Source organism: Diabrotica undecimpunctata, chromosome 9 (assembly GCF_040954645.1).
Source record: "Diabrotica undecimpunctata isolate CICGRU chromosome 9, icDiaUnde3, whole genome shotgun sequence".
Classification (NCBI taxonomy): Eukaryota; Metazoa; Arthropoda; class Insecta; order Coleoptera; family Chrysomelidae; genus Diabrotica; species Diabrotica undecimpunctata.
This window is the reverse complement of record NC_092811.1, coordinates 127826759-127845077: the sequence shown is the minus strand read 5'-3', so window position 1 is coordinate 127845077 and position 18319 is coordinate 127826759. Positions and strand designations below refer to the sequence as shown.

At 34.6% G+C, this 18319-nt stretch overlaps 1 protein-coding gene across 2 annotated transcripts in view; it reads left to right on the top strand.

The window, feature by feature from the left end:
* LOC140451437 (PIH1 domain-containing protein 1-like) overlaps window positions 1-11103 on the top strand; it is a 57104-nt gene extending 46001 nt beyond the window's left edge. For both annotated transcript variants that reach the window (XM_072545246.1, XM_072545247.1), the window contains exons 3-5: window positions 8438-9036; window positions 10785-10928; window positions 10982-11103. In XM_072545246.1, the coding sequence (XP_072401347.1) occupies window positions 8438-9036; window positions 10785-10928; window positions 10982-11017 (779 nt within the window). In that variant the 3' untranslated portion in view covers window positions 11018-11103. The remainder of the gene's footprint in view (window positions 1-8437; window positions 9037-10784; window positions 10929-10981) is intronic.
* The last annotated feature ends 7216 nt before the right edge of the window (window positions 11104-18319 follow it).

The window sequence follows — 18319 nt, the reverse complement described above, 5'->3', positions numbered from 1 at the left end:
CTGCAAGAATTAGCAGATTCATTGTGGGAAATTTCAGAGGAAGATCTAGTAGTTCCATCAGATGATTTTTGGTCGGAGGAGGATGATAATTTTGACAAAGATAGCGTTGAGGCTGATATTGTAAATGATCCTGACAATGTTTTTAGCGACGACGATGATGATATCTATCAAACAAGATTATTATTTCCAGACTGGAACACCTGGATTTCGTGTACCACCACCTGTGAGTAATAATCCATATGATTTTTTCAGTTTGCTTGTAACTGATGAATTACTAAATCACATTGAAGATCAAACAAATATTTACGCAGAGGAATTTTTTTTAAGTCGTACCACTTCAGCTAAATCCAGAATAACCGATTGGAAACCACTTTCCCTAACAGAGTTAAAGATTTTTTTTGGCATGTGGTTCCAAATGGGAAATGTACAACTTAATCGGTTACAAGACTACTGGAAAAAAGATGAACTGTTTGCTATTCCTGGTTTTTAAAAATACATGAGTAGAAATAGATTCATGATCATTATGAGATGCCTTCACTTTTCAACAAATGCACGTCATGAGGGAGATCCTGGTTATGGTGATCGTTTGCATAAAATCAGAAATCTTCAAGATTATTTTAATAAACGAATGGATGAAATCTATTACCCTGCAAAATCGTTATCATTAGATGAGTCCATGATGCTGTGGCGCGGAAGACTGTCTTTTCGCCAATTTTTAAAATGTAAACGACACAAGTTCGGCATAAAATTGTATATATTAGCTGAACCCGATGGTATGGTGTTGCGATGCAATGTATACAGTGGTGCTCAAGGTGAAACTGGTGGTACAGGTCATACTGAAAAAGTGGTATTGTCACTGATAAAAGGGTTCGAGAACAAAGGACATTCTTTATATAACAACTTTTATAATAGTGTTCCCTTATGTTACCGGTACTCTCCGAAGAGGCAGAAAACAAAAGCCAAAAGTCGTTATTGACGCAAAAATTAAGAAAGGCGAAATAGTTACCAAATATCTTGAGTGAATTGCAGTTAGTAAATGGCGAGATAAGAGAGAGGTCCTATTTCTGTCAACGGAGTTTGAGGAAGAAATGATAGAGACACAAACAAAAAGAAGAGACATTGTACAGAAACCAAAGGCTATAACTAAATACAACGCAAATATGTCTGGCATTGATCGCCAGGATCAAATGCTTTCATACTATTCAAGTGAGAGGAAAACTTTGAGATGGTATAAGAAGCTCGGAATACATTTTTTGTCTATTATGTTCCTCAACAGTTTTCTTTTATTCAGAAGAGCTTCAAACGTAAAACGTTGTTATCGGAAAAATCTTTACCGCCTACACGAAGTTGGACACTACGCATTTACCGAGTAGGTTGGACAGAACGCATAGGAGAAGATGTAGGGAATGCAGCAAACAAAAGATTCGAACGTGTACCCAATATTATTGTTCTTCATGCGAAGGAGAACCAGGGCTGTGTTTACAAAATTGCTTTGCAGAATATCACAAAAAATTATAGATATTGTATTTTTATATTTTGTTTGTTTTTTTGTGTGTGAAATACCTCTTTTTTAAATAAATTTTCTGTTCAGTGTCTGTTGTATCATTTTAGTGTAAACATTTCAGTATATATGAACGACGCACACCGTGTGCCACCAACCTTTCATACAAAATTTTATACACCGTGTGACACTATTCCAAAAGCCTATTTTAGTCTATGAAATGATAAACCAATGTTTAAAATATATAATACACTCTTACATTCAACTATTTAGCAATGTTAAGTTACGGCCTCAGGCGAACATCCAAAATAATTGGTTGGCACTGAATGTGTATGTGTTCTGTATGTATTAACACTATGACTTTTCAGATTTTATTTTTAAGTAGAGAAATTGAACAAGATGATCAGAAATACATGGGTCCACAATTCTACAAGATGTTAGCTAAACAAGTTGCTGATCTAGTTGTGATTCTAGTAAATTCATTAATACTTATGGTCAATATAAAAGTCTCTCGAAATTACTACGATCAGAAGTATTTTAAAAAGAAACCGAGACACTCTAGATTTCAGAGTAATGTGTAACCTACTGGAATATCCCAGTATATCAATCAATGCAGATGGGTATCTCTGAAAAAATATCATTGTGAGATCAGAAGGCTATTACACAAATCTTGGGCGCTGTATCTTCTACAGTAATGAGTAATTTACTGGAATATTCCGGTATATCTTGTACAAATTTACGTTATACCGTTTGTTAACCGAACAATCATTCAAACAGAAGAAGATAAGAATTGATCTCTTAGTAAATAATTACTTTATCTATGTTTTTAACCGTGGACTAAGTGTTGTTAAACAAACGACAAAGATAAGATCACAGGAGCAAATAAAATTTGTCTTGGCACAAAGAAATCATCGGGTGTCTGTCTAATATAATGCAATTTTTCAAAATTTTTTGTAATATTACTTAACCCGGCGACTGTGTGGTGACATTTTCTGACAGTAGCTGTGTGTTGGCGTAATTATCACCCCATTTTTTTTATTTATAAAATTGAGAAAATATTTTATTTTTACATGCAAACTTAAGATTGTAAATCATGGTTATACTGTTACATGGTTATCTCTCGTTCCAGAGATTTCATGTGGAGACTGTGACGAATCGTACATCGGACGGAGCATCCGAAGAATTAATGTTAGACGAGAAGAACATCGAAATGAGAGAAAAATCGTCGTCCCTGGCACAACATGTCTCAAACACAGGACATACAATAAACCTGAACCAAACTACGATGCTGGCACAGTCTAAACCAAAGAGATGATGCTAAAAGGCTTCCAACAACATGGAAAACGGTATTAAAGAAAAAGTCAAAATACATCAGGCCACAAGACCGACGAGTAGGACTCTTCCTACCTACAACCGACAGGACCAATCAAAAGAAGTCTTGCTAAGGACCGTTCGAGAGAAATGCGTCTCGATCAGCTATATAAGTAACCGCATCGACCATGAGAGTCAGTCTATTCCATGCATCAGCAAGGAGCGTCACTACCTGACTTGAAATGGCAAGTACGACCTTTCCAAAACGTCGTCAAAACAACATAGTTAAGGAAAAAATCATTGGCAAAACTCGCACCTCAGTAAAGTGCAGCCAAGTTAGAAAAAGAGCAAATTAACTTGGAAAAGGATCTACAGGAGCCATACCATTCCAGCCTGGTAACTCTGCAACACTGTCATCAAGGAATCTACAGCTACCTGAGGAAAGGATCACTCATGAGAAATGTTACCAAATGTGGCAATTATTACAATTCTTATTTTACTTCAGTTCTATGGGTAAAATGTAAAATGGTTTCTTAGTAAATAACACGAGAAAAACCGTTTACCTGTTTCTCAACGGTTTCTTGATAAAAAAATGTAAGAGATTAATAATATATTTTGTGCCTCGTATCGGTTTTAAAACTAGAGAAATTTTCTAAAAAGTTCAATTATTTAGACTTAATTTAATATTTTAAATTTAAAAGAAGAAAAAAGAAAATTTAAAAAGGTAGAAAAACAACTTAGTCTCAAAGTGAAGACTATTTACAACGTATGCTGCACCAGACAAAATGCATTTTTACAACAGCAAATTTACTAAGATGTAAATTAGAGCTAGAAGGTCAGACAATAGAACAAGTGATGGAGTTTAAATATCTAGGCATTACATTATCTGTCTACGAAAAGCTCGAAACTGAAGTGGGGAATCAAGTGAATAGAGCAAACAGAGGCTGCCTAAATTAAACAATTTGGAGAAATAAAAATATCGGGAAAGAAATGAAAGGCAGAATTTACATACGGCCTTAGACCAATAATTAGATACGCGGCAGAAACACGACCTGATACAGAGAGCGACAAAAGAATGTTAGAAACAGCAGAGATGAAAACATTAAAAAAATTGATGATAGATACGACGTAGATGCAAGGTGGAGAACATCAAGAACTGGGTAAGAAACAGAAAGGTAGAATGGAACGATTATATAAGCCGAATGACAACAAATAGAGTAGTAAAGACTGCAAGAGACGGCTCCCCAAATAGGAAGACGATCAGTAGGGAGACCACGAAAACGATAGAACGACAACTTTCTGGTGACACATTGAAAAACAAACAGTGTCATGTCTACATAAAAAGAAGAAGAAGAAGAAGAGACATTTACATTTATTAATTATTAGTAGATAATAAGCCACTTCGGCGCATTTTGACCTATGGCCTCCGCGGCTTGAATCGTACGCGCATCCGCTTCGCGCATATAATAATTTTGTCCGGCTAAAAGACGTATTACAGCAAAAAGTTATTTTGCACTATGATCAGATTAGTCGAGATACACAGACCAAAGACATTGTGATCAAGAAAAGGGTGTCAAAAACTTTTAGGATGGACTATAAGAAACGAAGTGATGACACATGAATCGGTACAAAGAAGATAGGCTTTAGACTCGCTCTTAACTAATTTGTTAATTCTAGTTTGAGCAGTCACAGTGTTCTGACGTCTCTCCCTCTCTTCAGCTTGATATTGCTTTTTAAGATATCGTGGTCTTTGAATATAACAAACCAGCGAGAAATTAAAAAATCCAATGCCTACCAGGCTACATTCCAATTATGTAGTGAAAACTAACGAAAATAATTTTCGCACGTTTTGGATATTTGTGGCAGTAGTCTTATATCTTACATGTCAGGTACATATGTACCCTTCTAGATGTACTTATGTTACCTAATATAATTTTAAAAATTTTATGATCATTTTATGATCTTAAAACGGCTTCAATTTTCAAGATCTCTTTTATATAATGATAGTATTATCAGTTTGTGTAATTATACACGTTTTATCTATCAACATATAAATGCTTCATGTATTCAATTTTTAAATTTTAACTAATTTTTACAAAGATATAGATCAAAACGTACATTGTATGATTAATATTATTATCAAAATAATTAAAAATTAACGAACTCTCAGAGTTTGATTTCGAAATTACTTAATTAACTATAGAACATTTTTAGAGTGTACACTACGATGCTGCTGATATATAGGGTGATCCGTTATACTGCTATCTTAAATAAATTCAAATTGTCAGATATACTCTTAGACCATTAAAGCTTAGATATACTCCAATTGTCAGAAACGAAAATGCCACTGAACTGAATTATATACAGGGTGAGTCATGAGGAACTTTACATACTTCTACCATATGTAGAGTCCCTCAGGGAGCATATCATGTGGCCACTAAAAAATGTCAACTCCTCTTCTTTATTAATTAACAGGGTGATTTGTGTAATTGACCATTTATTTCATTTTACTGTAGTGTTTATATGGCTCATTTGATTTTTTTAATTTTTGCATGATACAGTACACTACTATCAAGCATTCGACTGGTATTAGGTAAACTAAAAAATTCCAGGACTGGCTTTGGAAAAATTAATTTAGGGATTCGTATTAAATATTACACCCTGTATATATATTTTTTAAAATGCAATAAGTGATTTTCAAACTACATAAATAGCCAATGAAAACGACATATGAGACAATGTTGTCGCACTTTTATTAAATTTTTAGTGAACGATCAAATCTTACCAAAAATAGAACAACCATAATGAAGTATCAAATTATAAGGTAATTAATTTAAACAAATGTTAAAAATTTCAAACATTTTAATTGAAATGATAAACTGAGTCACTGCACAACAAAAAACAGTAACTACTAACAATAACGAAGAACAATAAACAAAAAACTAAAAATATGTACATAGTTATGATAAACCCATAAATTAGAACTGGAAAAGATACAATAATGGTAACAAAATAAAAATAATTCAAAATAGATTTTCGAAATGGAACCCTGCAGCCTGTACACATTTTTGTTGCCGAATTGTTAATTGACGTATTGAATTACGGATACTCTGGGGATCGTTTCTAATAGTATTACAACAATGTATAATTCTATCAATTAATTGTTGTCGGTTATTAATATTCACTGCGTAAACTAGTTGCTTCAATCGTCCCCAAATATGGTAATCAACGGGATTGAAATCAGGGGATCTTGAAGGCCACGAAATAGAACCTGCACGTCCTATCCACCTGTTGCCATAAACATTATTGGGATGTTGTCTCACTGCCAGTAAAAAGTGTGGGGGTGCCCCATCATGCTGAAAATACATCCCTCGGATAGCAACGTTCGCGTTGGCAAGCAAATTCGGCAAAATATTTTGTAGAAAGTTCAAATAGACCTGCCCTGTTAAAGGACCATCAAAAAAGTGAGGACCTACTAATTGGTTATTTATGACACCAATCCACACGTTAACCGAAAACCTTAACTGAGAACGACGTTCTCGAATAGTAGAACTACATCTGTAAATAGTGTCCTGTATAGCGTTGGTCGATTATTGTTAATCCATCTACAAAATTCCAACCTATCGATCTCATCTCCAGCATGTAGTCGCTGAACCATTTGAATGTGATATGGATATAGATTATTTTTTTGTAAGACTCTACTTACTTTTGATTGAGTAACATTGAGTTCTCGACTTACTTGTCTAGTGCTTATTGTAGGGTTCATAGTAACGGCGTCCATAATGTCATCTTCCTGCGCTTCATCTACATGTCGCTCTGTTGTTCCACTAGGAAAAGTGCCATTTTCTCGCAAATAATTAAAAACTGGCCCAAATGTTGGATGACTGGGAGTTCGACGATTAGGAAATCTCCTGCGATATTCTCTACTAGCAGCCCTACCATTCCCATTACAGAATCCATAAACAAATATTATGTCTGCATATTCTGTGGTCGAAAACTGATGTGGCATTTTGAACGAAAGTAACAAAAGCTCTACCAAAACTAACACAATGTACTTAACGTAGATATGACAGAAGAAATATGTATTCTTGTACACATAAATAACAATTGATAATGACAATAATGACAATGGGTATAAAATATCAAGAAACGTCAAACGGTCAACGCCAACCTTCATTTTAAACTTTTTTAGATTTATTTTTATTTAGTACAGTTGATGCAATGTATTATTATTTGACATACAATTTTAATAATTTACAATCAACAAAAACTAACACATACAAGAGGTTTGACTTTTTAATCAATTTAATTTATTATTTATCGAAAATAATGCCCCAATACGATCTACGAGTAAAAATTTAAAATTGAAAAACAATTGATTCTATCATAGAGATAATACAAAGTGACAGTAAAGATGTTAATTTTCTACGTATTAGATTATGTTGTAGGAACTCATTTTAATTAAAATGTTTGAAATTTATAACATTTGTTTAAATTAATACCTTATAATTTGATACTTCATTATGGTTGTTCTATTTTTGGTAAGATTTGATCGTTCACTAAAAATTTAATAAAAGTGCGACAACATTGTCGCATATGTCGTTTTCATTGGCTATTTATGTAGTTTGAAAATCACTTATTGCATTTTAAAAAAAAATTATACAGGGTGTAATATTTAATACGAATCCCTAAATTAATTTTTCCAAAGCCAGTCCTGGAATTTTTTAGTTTAGCTAAGAATAGTCGAATGCTTGATAGTAGTGTACTGTATCATGCAAAAATTAAAAAAATCAAATGAGCCGTATAAACACTACAGTAAAATGAAATAAATGGTCAATTACACAAATCACCCTTTTAATTAATAAAGAAGAGGAGTTGACATTTTTTAGTGGCCACATGATATGCTCCCTGAGGGACTCTACATATGGTAGAAGTATGTAAAGTTCCTCATGACTCACCCTGTATTAAGATTAATTTTAAAATTCACTGCAACAGTGTGAACGATACGCTACTGAATGCTAAACTACGAAATCAATGAGCAATTTATCTCTCTATCTTATGGCAAAGTTGATCTACTATTCCTTTCTACTGGTCCTAAGAACACGACATTGTCATGTATACATTTACACAGAATATTATCGTACTTTTAGATGTTTTCTATGTATAAATATTGTAAGTAAATATAGTATAGATAAATATTGATGTTATTAAATGCATTTTATTAGACACCTTAACAAATACCAAACGATCATTAACCTATGATAATTTTGATGCATGTGAATGATTAAAATATAAATTGCTAGAATATCTATCATCACAAACTGGTAAAGATGTCGTCGATTTATCGCATTCACATTTCTGAGAATCTACTGCATACAAATTTAATTCTCAACTATAGATAGAATAAATATGAATGAATAAAAAATGATCATTAACCAACCACCCTATATAATATTTCTGTCGTATTTAGTAAAGTTCTGTTTGCTAACCTCAAGGACAAAATAAATTTTGTCAAGTAGTACTTAACTTATATAATTGGCACCAACTTGTAAACAACGCTTATCTATGATTATCACTAAAAGAAATTTTGATTAAATCAGTATAATAAAACCTTGTTTGTTTCAGGATTTTGCATCAAAACCAGGGAAGTCGATGAAAAATCCAAAATTTTCATCAACATCTGCCAAACAGATTCCATTCCACCACCCAAAGACATAACAGCGACGGAACTGCAAGAAATTTTAGAATCCGATGAACCCGGGGATTACCGCGTGCCTATGAGCATTGGCGAGATACGAACGGAAAGCGATAAAAAGGGAGAAAGCGCCAAAGTTTGCGATGTTGCCATTAATCCCTCGTTTTACAAAAAAGTCGTGGAAATAACAACCTTTAAAAACTTCTTTCTTGCCATTGTCTTTCACGGTATTCAAGACAAATACAATATACAATGCGTAGAAGAGAAAATTATTTTAAAAAACAAAAAATGTTTTGGGACTCTTCAAATGCATAGGATACAAGACCGGGAAATCCAGCAGAAAATGGCAGAGGCAAACGAAAACGAATCTTCTATATTTCCTAACGTCGGAGATCAAAACTTGCCCAAGAAAAACCTGATAGAAACAATATCTTCCACGGAAAATGTAGTTAGAGAGCCCGTTTATAGAATGTACAAGAAGAAAGATGGTCAGAATTGTTTGTACGGGGAGTTTAAACTACCTGATGTGGTAAGTAAATTAGTAGTAACTGATCATTTTTGTTCTTCTATCTTTTCAGTTTTTACTTGACAAAAAAATATGTGATGAGTTTTTCACCTCTTTTTGATCGATATTTTTACTAGTCTATATCGTTTTACCTTCTTTAAGTTGTAACGGATATAAAAGCTGATTATTATGTTTTCTCTAATTTTTATTTTATTAAATTTCATCTGTATCTGTAGAGTAGAGAGAGTGAGTTAACTCCCACAGCACTTAGCCCACAATTGACCCATTGTGCATCCTCCCAGGGAGCTGTCGTCCTTAGCTCATTGTCCATCCTGCCATTTCTAAGAAGGAGGACAAGTCACCAGGGGACATATCCCTTATGTGAGCAGGTGTGGGCCAGGACTTGCCGAACGCGTACTCTCGTATTAACCATAATTCCGGACATTCGCATAAGACATGCTATACAGTTTCGTCTTCCCATTCACACTTCCTGCATATAGGTGGATCTACTAGCCCCTGTGTTTTGAGGTGTTTGCTTAGTTGAAAATGACCAGTTAAAGAACCAACTGTCAAGCGTAGGTTTCTTCTGGTCATTCCCAAGTACTTCTTTGATGCTGACTTTTCAAGGTTACTTAGTTGTACCCTGGCAAAACTACATCCTTGCCCTTTTTCTCATCTTTTCACGGTTTGATTATGGGAGTGACATTTGACAATTTCCGCGATTGTTGTAGTTGATCAACCAAAAAGATCCCCAGGTCCTTAGAGTCTTAGACCTGCCGCCTTCCTAGCCAATTGGTCAGCAATGCGGTTGCCTTTATACGTATCATGTCCTTTAACCCACCTAGGATGATGGCATTATCATCCGAAGCTTGAGTTAGTGACTCGTGACACTCCATTACTAACCCTGATGTGACACGTGGTTTATTCAAGGTTAGTATAATTATTATAGTTTTCCCGGCTATACCTTTTTATTTACGCCATTTATAGCGCCACTGTTTATACAGCAAACATTTAAAAACAGTGGCGCTATTTTTTTGGAGAGTTCTTCTCTTCTATGTTTCTTTTTTGTTGTTTTGTATCTATTCTTTCTTGTGTTTCCATTCAATATGAACGATCCCGCCGATATTCTACCAGTACTGAGCACTGACGCCTTCAAGCATATAGTGTATCAGAGACCCAAGTTTACTTCTTAGTAATCTAGTTTACATATATGGCATAAAACAAAATAAATGACGAAAAACTAATACTCTTTTTTAAAATAATTGATGGATTCGACCGTTACTTGATGGAAATTCATTTTATGTAACAATAAAACACTGAAAACTTTGTTTTCAAAACTTCCACAAAATTTATTTTAAATTCTTATCACTACAGCTGTTTCGGCTGATTGCCTTTCTCAAGTGATCTGTTTTTGGCATGGGTTTACACTTTATAGTCTCTAATGAAATAGGTTGAGGAGGGGAGAACTGTTTGTCTCAAGCTGGTCATTCAGAATTATATCTGTGTTTTTTAATATGTTGATTTCCATAGATTCTAACAAAGATAGCTTAAGGCCTTGATTTTGAATGTGGAGAATTTTAAATTCGTCATTAAAAGAATGATTATGATCTAGAAGGTGAAGTGCGTATGTAGAATCTGTTTTTCTATTATTGAAAGCCCTTTTATGTTCTGCTATTCGTTTATTAAAATTTCTACCTGTTTGACCAATGTAAGTTTTTGGGCAGTCGCCACATTTAAGTTTGTACACACCACTGTGTAATCTCTTTTTTTAGATATCGATAAAGGAGCTCACGCTTGATGTTGGTGAAGATCGAATTCTTTTGGAGTCCAAAACTCGAGGATATCTTTTAGACGTATTTATACCATATATTGTGAAGCAAAAGACCTGTTCCGCAGACTTCAATAAGTCAACAAAGGTAAGCTGTAAATTTTCATGAAGTTGGTAATGTCTCACCATTTTATTTTTCAGATTTTGACTGTTACGATGCCCCTGGTAGGCGGCTAAAGGATTTTAATTTAAGGTGCTATATATATAGATTGTAAATTGATTATCATTGTTTTGTAATTTAGATGAATAAATAGTTTCAAGAGGGTTTGATCTATTCTTTAAATGCGGTCTTCGATCATTAATGCTGTGCATATTTTTCGGCCGTTGATATAAATAGATGATTAACGATGGTCTTAACCCTTTATAGGGCAGAATTATTTTTTGGTAATATAAACAAATTCTTTGCAGATTATAGATAAGGAATGATCCGTTATTGAACTTTCATTCGTATTTTCATTTTATTTTCACTTCTTGTTGTTTTTTTTAGGTGGTTGAAATTTCGACCACAGCCTGATTAGGTATGTTGACTTTGGTAAATGTAGTTGTGGTTCCATAATCGACCACAGAAAAAAACACATTAATTAAACATTTTTATTATGAAATAATGGAAAACATTGAATACATAATGCAACCTGGCAATCTGAGCATTTAATACTTGAACGTTTTGGCTTTGCTCTCGTTGAACAGAGTGCACAACGTCTTGATGTTCCTTTTTCTGGCATGTGATTGCCAACATCGCTTAGTCTCACCGTGCTTTCAACGCTTAGAATTAGTGGTTGCTCCCATTTTCTTCAGTTTATTTCTTCCTATTGTTACCTTAGGTCCTGGTCTCTTTCTGTTATAGAAATCACCTATGAGCTCGGTGGCCAATACACTTCTAAAATACAGGTGACTCATTGGTTTCGATTTAATGGACCTCATTTTCATTGTAGTCTTATAAGTTATATATGAATTTACCACTGCTGCATCAATCAAATAGTAAATAATCTTCATATACCATCTTCGGAATTTCCATGAAATTTGATAAGAAGCATGAAGTTGATCGAATAGATCGACTCCACCCATATAGCGATTGTAATCACTTATGGCTTTTGGACACTTAACACTTTCTTGTTCACCATTCGGTTTTCTTCGCAAAACTGAAGTAATCTCAAGTGGATTATGCATAGTACTGCCGACTAAAACGCATTTGCGCCCCCGATCTTTCCATTTAACAACAGACATATCATTGGACATGAAATAATCGTGTTCTCCCATTTTCATTGTTTTGTCCTTTCTCATTTGTTTTGGAAAGCCTTTACGATTTATTCTAAAAGTTCCACAGCAGAACAAATCATAGGTTAACATTTTCTTAAGAAGAGGAAAACTCGAGAAAAAATTATCGAAATAAATGCAGTAGTTTGCGCCTCTAAGAGACTCGGTAATGTCTAATACCGTTTTAGCGCCTCAACCATATTCAGCATGTTGTGATTGAGATTTGCCTTCATATATGCTAAATTTGTGCACGTATCCAGTTTCGGAGCATGCAACGACCCAAACTTTAAAGCCTCTTTTTATGGGCTTTTTCGGCATATATTGTTTGAGAGAACTTCGCCCCTTGAAAGCAACCATACTTTCATCTATCGCAACATTTCTACTTGTATAAAAGTTCTCTTGAAAGCGTTGCTGCAGTTCTGTTATCAAAGGCCTTACTTTGAACAGTTTGTCAAAATTGGGGTTATTTTGATTTCTTTCCATGTTTTCGTTATTGTTTAGATGGAGAAAACGAAGAATTTTTAAGAATCGTTTTTGCGTACAAATTTGCGAAACTCTTGGCACGTGCATGTTAATATCAGTTGACCAATAATGTCTCAAACTAGGTAGTTTATGAAACCCCATGATTATAAGAACCCCTAGAAATGCTTTCAGTTCTTCCTCAGTTAGGTCGAGATTATTATGATTTTGTTGTTGAGCATAGAGATTTGACTGTGTAATTATATTAGCTATAATATCTTTGCTCATGAACAAAGAAAACACGTCGAATGGTGAATTTATATTGACCGGTTTTGCTGGGCCAAATGGTCTGGTAAACGGCGCATTCGAATATTTTTGTGCATCAGAAGCGTTCTTTCTCCATTTATATGTATCATTGCACTTTACTGTGTTCTCTTGGTTCTCTTCTATTTCGTCTTCGCCTGAGGAAGTATCGACGTCGTCAAAAATGCGGTTTGTTCTTACCTGAGGGTGGAAAGCTATATCATCCATTGAGTCATCTGAATCAACATCAAGAAATTCAACCTTGTCATCATTAGACAATGAAGTAATAGTCGCGTTGGATGCAACCGACGTTCGGTTGGAAATAGGAAGATTATCTTCTGCATCAGAATCACCCTCAAAATCTGAATTTATGGCTTGTTGATATGGAATACCATCTATGTAATCAAATAAATCAATCAATATGGTCGAAATATCGACCACAGACCTATAAAGGGTTAAACCATGCTCAATTACTTAGTTCTATTGATTTTCCAATTATCTTGTAACTTATGATGATAATATAATCAAAGCGATTTTACAATAAGTACTTAGCCTCGCCGCCCGGTGGCGCCACTATCTCAAAGACAAATCTACTATCGTGTAATACATTCTCGTAGACGACTAATGTCAAAATTTCAGCCGAATCGGGCGCGTAGTTTTGTTTTGACTGCGTGTGGAAGCGGACGTGTCCGCGGATTTTAGAAAAATGGAAAAAATGCAATAGCGGTCGGTGATTCCATTCGTTCTTTTGAAAGCGAATCGCGCGATGTAATCAAAGAGCGCTTGGAGACTGTGTATGGTGACTCCTTTCCTCCCTGGCGACTGTCAAAAATTGGTTTAACAGGTTTTAACGTGAGCGCACTTCGGTTTTTGATGAGTCACGCTTTGGTAACACGAAAACTACTACCACAGAGTTGGCACACCGCCGATTGAAGATGCGCCAAGACAAAGACAGTACGCATCTCAAAAGACCGTGTAGGCCATATCCTGCAGCATAGAATTTTGGGCATGAGAGAGCTGTGGCGCGATAAGTGCCGTGTTTGCTCAATCATGACAACAAGCGCAACCGTGAGACCACTTCAGAGCAGTGGTAGAGAAGTATTTAACGCTGTTTAAGTGCAATCTGAAGGAGATTCCACGTCTTTTTGTGACCGTCGACGAAATATGGATCCACTGGTACACGCAGAAACCAAGGAATAGTCGAAACAGTGGACTTCACACCGCGCACGTTCTCGAAAACAGCTCTATCGGCCGGAAAGGTGATGACCAACGATTTCTTAGAGTCATGTGGTGTGACCTACATCGACTACCTAGAAAAGGACAAACCGGTCACTGTGCCGAATTAATGACCCAAATTGCAGAAAAAATGGCTGTACTTGGCGAAGAAAAAACCATGACAACGCACCGGCTAACACCTCTGCCGTTACCATGGCCAAATTGGGCTAGGAACTGCTGCCCCCTTCAGCGCATTCTCCAGATTTGACCCCAAGCAACTTCTTCTTGTTTCCAAACTTGAAAAAGTCACTCGCCGGGCAGAAACACGAGTCTAATAAGCAGAAAATGGGATAAAATGAATCGCCACTTTTCCAACATTTTCTTTTGTAGGCTAAGTACTTATTGTGTAGAGAGTGTATTTGTTGTGTACCGTCCGAACATCTTAGAGCATCACAGACCTGTTTTGTTTTGTGTTTTGAATTGTATACAGTCTCACGTGCAGCACAGCCGTAATTCTAGCGACAGACTTTTCGGACAAAGTTAAGTTATGAACTTGTATGAAGTTGGTAATGTATCACACAACCCTTGTTTCCCACAAATTTTTAAGCCTGGAATCCTTGCTTCCTATTGATCTTTGAATTATCCTGTAATCTATGATAATAGTATCACCAAAATGAGTCTACTACTTAGGCTTACTGCTAGTTGTTTTTATATGGGAAGTTTTTAAAGTTTCCGACACTACACAACAATCAAAAAGATAAGGCAACACCGTGTGATAGTCAAACTTGAATCTTACCAGTGGCGAGCAAAGAAAAATGTAAAAAACGAAACTTTTTAGTTCATATCATAAAAATATAAAAACTATATAACCTGGAAATAAAGAAAAATTTCTGAAAAACTTTCATACATAAATGTAAATCCTTTATACCTTGTAACTATCAAAAAGATCGAAATAGTTAATACAAATCTATATAGATCGACGGACTAGTATAATTTCTACACAAATATATGAATTATTCAAAAAAACCTTCATTCAGGCAGACACTACTACAGCGGGTTGTAGAAGCTGTTCTTTTAGTGTAGAAAGAGCATTTACTTACAGGCCTGTGTTACTAAAGGCATCACAGGCCTGTTCTTTAACTGTCTGTGCAGTTGGAAGCCATCTGTCGCTCTAAGAAGAATTATGTACAGACACAGTAAGAATTAATTTCTTATATTTTTTTATAATATTTACAATTTTTCATAACTTTTTTATAATTAAATTTTAAGTTTATAAAATTTACTTTTATTTATTGTTTCATTTAATTTATATAATTTTTTATAATGTTTGAAGAAGTTGTTATACGAACCAGCTAGGCAAAATGCCAATTTCTTCAAAAACTTCACCCATATAACATAGTTAATCTGCTTCCGATTTAGTTTTCTCATATATTGTAAGCCAAGAACAAGCTAAACATAGCAAGGTGATTGAGGGTATGATTGGCAGTCATACCCGCCAGTTACCGTCCCATAGTACCCTTGACCGAGAAACTTAAACATAGCTGGAGAGGTCCCAAAAATTCTAATGTGCATCTTAAAACATAACCTATTGTAATAAAGTATGTAGTTTGTAACTGCGACATGTACTAACTTACTGTCAGTACTTAACTTTATACATTTAGTTTGTTTGTTCATTAGTTCTGCCTATTTTTTGTGTAAATAAAGTTGACAAAATGTTCTAAAGGTCCAGTATATTCTGCCAAATGTGACCCCTACACAATAAAAAATCGCACACCCATGAGACGCGCCAATTTTATATGAATTTTCCTTTTTTTTTGGGTATGAAAATGAATGTGTGACTCATACCTGAAACGCGTTTTATTATAGAATCATTCTTTAAAGGTAGCTTAATGAATATTTATTCCATCATACAATTTAAAAGAAAGCTTGATGATATTATTATACATGTCAATATATTAGGAAAAGCGCTAGCACATTGAAGAAATAAAACCGAAGATTTCAGAACTAATAAAAAATTCGCAGGCCATGAGACACCAATTTCATCTCATGAACTTTTCTTTTGTGACACCTTAATATTATTATGTTGGACAATAGATTATTAGAAGAAGAGTTAACAAATTGCAGAAATAAAAGCAACGATGTCAGAAATACTGCAGAAGATTAGATGTTGAAATTAAATTATTTTTTAATCCATAGATGCCAATTCGCCGACGTTTACTTTACTATCATGCGCACTATAAAATTTAACCGAACTATAGGCAACCAACAATACACACTTATGGCTTTAAGCTAATTTCTAATGGCTATGAATATGATCAACCTACAAATGCCTCCACTGCTTTAGAATGTTATTGTCACCATTTTAAAAAAGGTAGTCACCGATTTGTAATTTTTATCGTAAAAATGAAAAATTTTAACCAAAATCTTTGTTTTTTTTGGGCTTTCATTATAATCATTTATGCAGAGGACTAGGTTAAGGTTATGGGCATCTTAGATAACTTAAATCATAGATGCAGTAATAAAAAACTATATATTATTATGTAGAACTGGAGGAAAATAAGTGAAGTCGATTTTTTAAAGTGTAGTACTTGTGTTGTTCGCTAGGTGGACACAAATAAGGGGGCAAAAAATGTAAACATTGTTTAAAATTTCAATTATTTCCGATGGAATTTTGTGTGACTGATTTTTAAGATAATCTCCAGGTCGAAAATAATCATTTTTAGTTATATGAGTGTATTTTTAAATCTAAGATCAGACAACCTGTGGCTCTATTCACCTTATCTTCCACTTCAGTTTCGAGCTTTCTGTAGCTAGATAATTAAACTCCATCACTTATTCTATTGTCTGACCTTACAACTCCAATTTATATCTTAGTAAATTTGCTGTTATTACTATGCATTTTGTCTTTTTTGGGGAAATTAACATGTTAAATTTTCTGGCGATTTTATTAAATTGGTGCAGCATACGTTGCAAATCATCTTCACTTTCTGATAGTAGCATTGCGTCATCTGCATAGCAGATTATTTCAAGTTGTTTTTCTCCCATTTGGTATCCTTATTATTTCATCCATAATCAGGTTGAACAATAGAGGACTCAGGGAATCTCCGTCTTATCCCATTGCCAGCTTCAATAGGATCCGTTAGTTTACTTTTATTGTGATGTTCTGGTAGGTATTTTCTATTGTTTTGATTATTTCTAGAGGTATTTCTCTTGCGTACAATAAGTGGATAACGTCTTTTAATTTGAGCCGGTCAAATGCCTTCTTAAGGTCCACGAAACGTAGATATGACGGTTTGTTGTATTCTAATAATAATTTCTCTTGCACTTGTCTCATGGTAAATATAGCGTCGGTGCATGATCTTTCCTACCTAAAACCTTGTTGTTCTTCTGCTAGTGTTATAATTTCATTCAGTTTATTCGTTATCACTTTGGTTGTTAATTTTAATGTTGTGTTTAATAAATTAATTCCTCTGTAATTTTCCGGGTCCGATTTGTCTCCCTTTATCTCTCTCTCAAAAAGTCACACACCTAACATGTAGATGACGCTAATACAGTTGATTTAAAGAAAGCACTAACCTTAAAACGTGTAGTATCCAGAGCTCAGTGATTATGGTACTGGATTACCAAGCCGGAGGGATCAGGATCCATCCCCGGCAGACACTAAAAATTTTTCAATTTCTAATTAACTTTCAAAATCGTTATCTGTTAAGATGTGACCTCAACCAAAGTCATCTTTACTTATCAAGCCGTGCTGTTGTATATCTGGCAACGATGGACTCGTACTTTGTGTATTGTATGTTTTGTTGATATACGATTATATTCGATAGTTCTTAGTAAAACAAAGGTTGCCAATTCTAGTAGAGATGACATCGGTTCAATTAAACCATTATTATATAAGATAATATAGTGATTTAAGTGGATCTTTTATACATAGTTGATCAAAAACGAAGGCGTTGACGATTCAAAGGATATTTGCAAATGGCTCAACGCTATAAACACTAGTTTTTGCATTGATACGTGGCAGTGGATGAAATACCACTGTGTCGTCAAATTGGTAGAGAGGAGCAGCTAAAAGTCGTCCTCAGATACAAACAACAGCTGAAAAGGTTTTAGCATCAGTAATCAGTACTGTGTAATGCCCAAGATACTTTGTCCATGTTATTGGTGTACAATTGGTAACAATATTCTATGTTATTGGTACGCTTGAAGGACAAATTGCGAAAAAACGCCTATATATCGAGAACAATA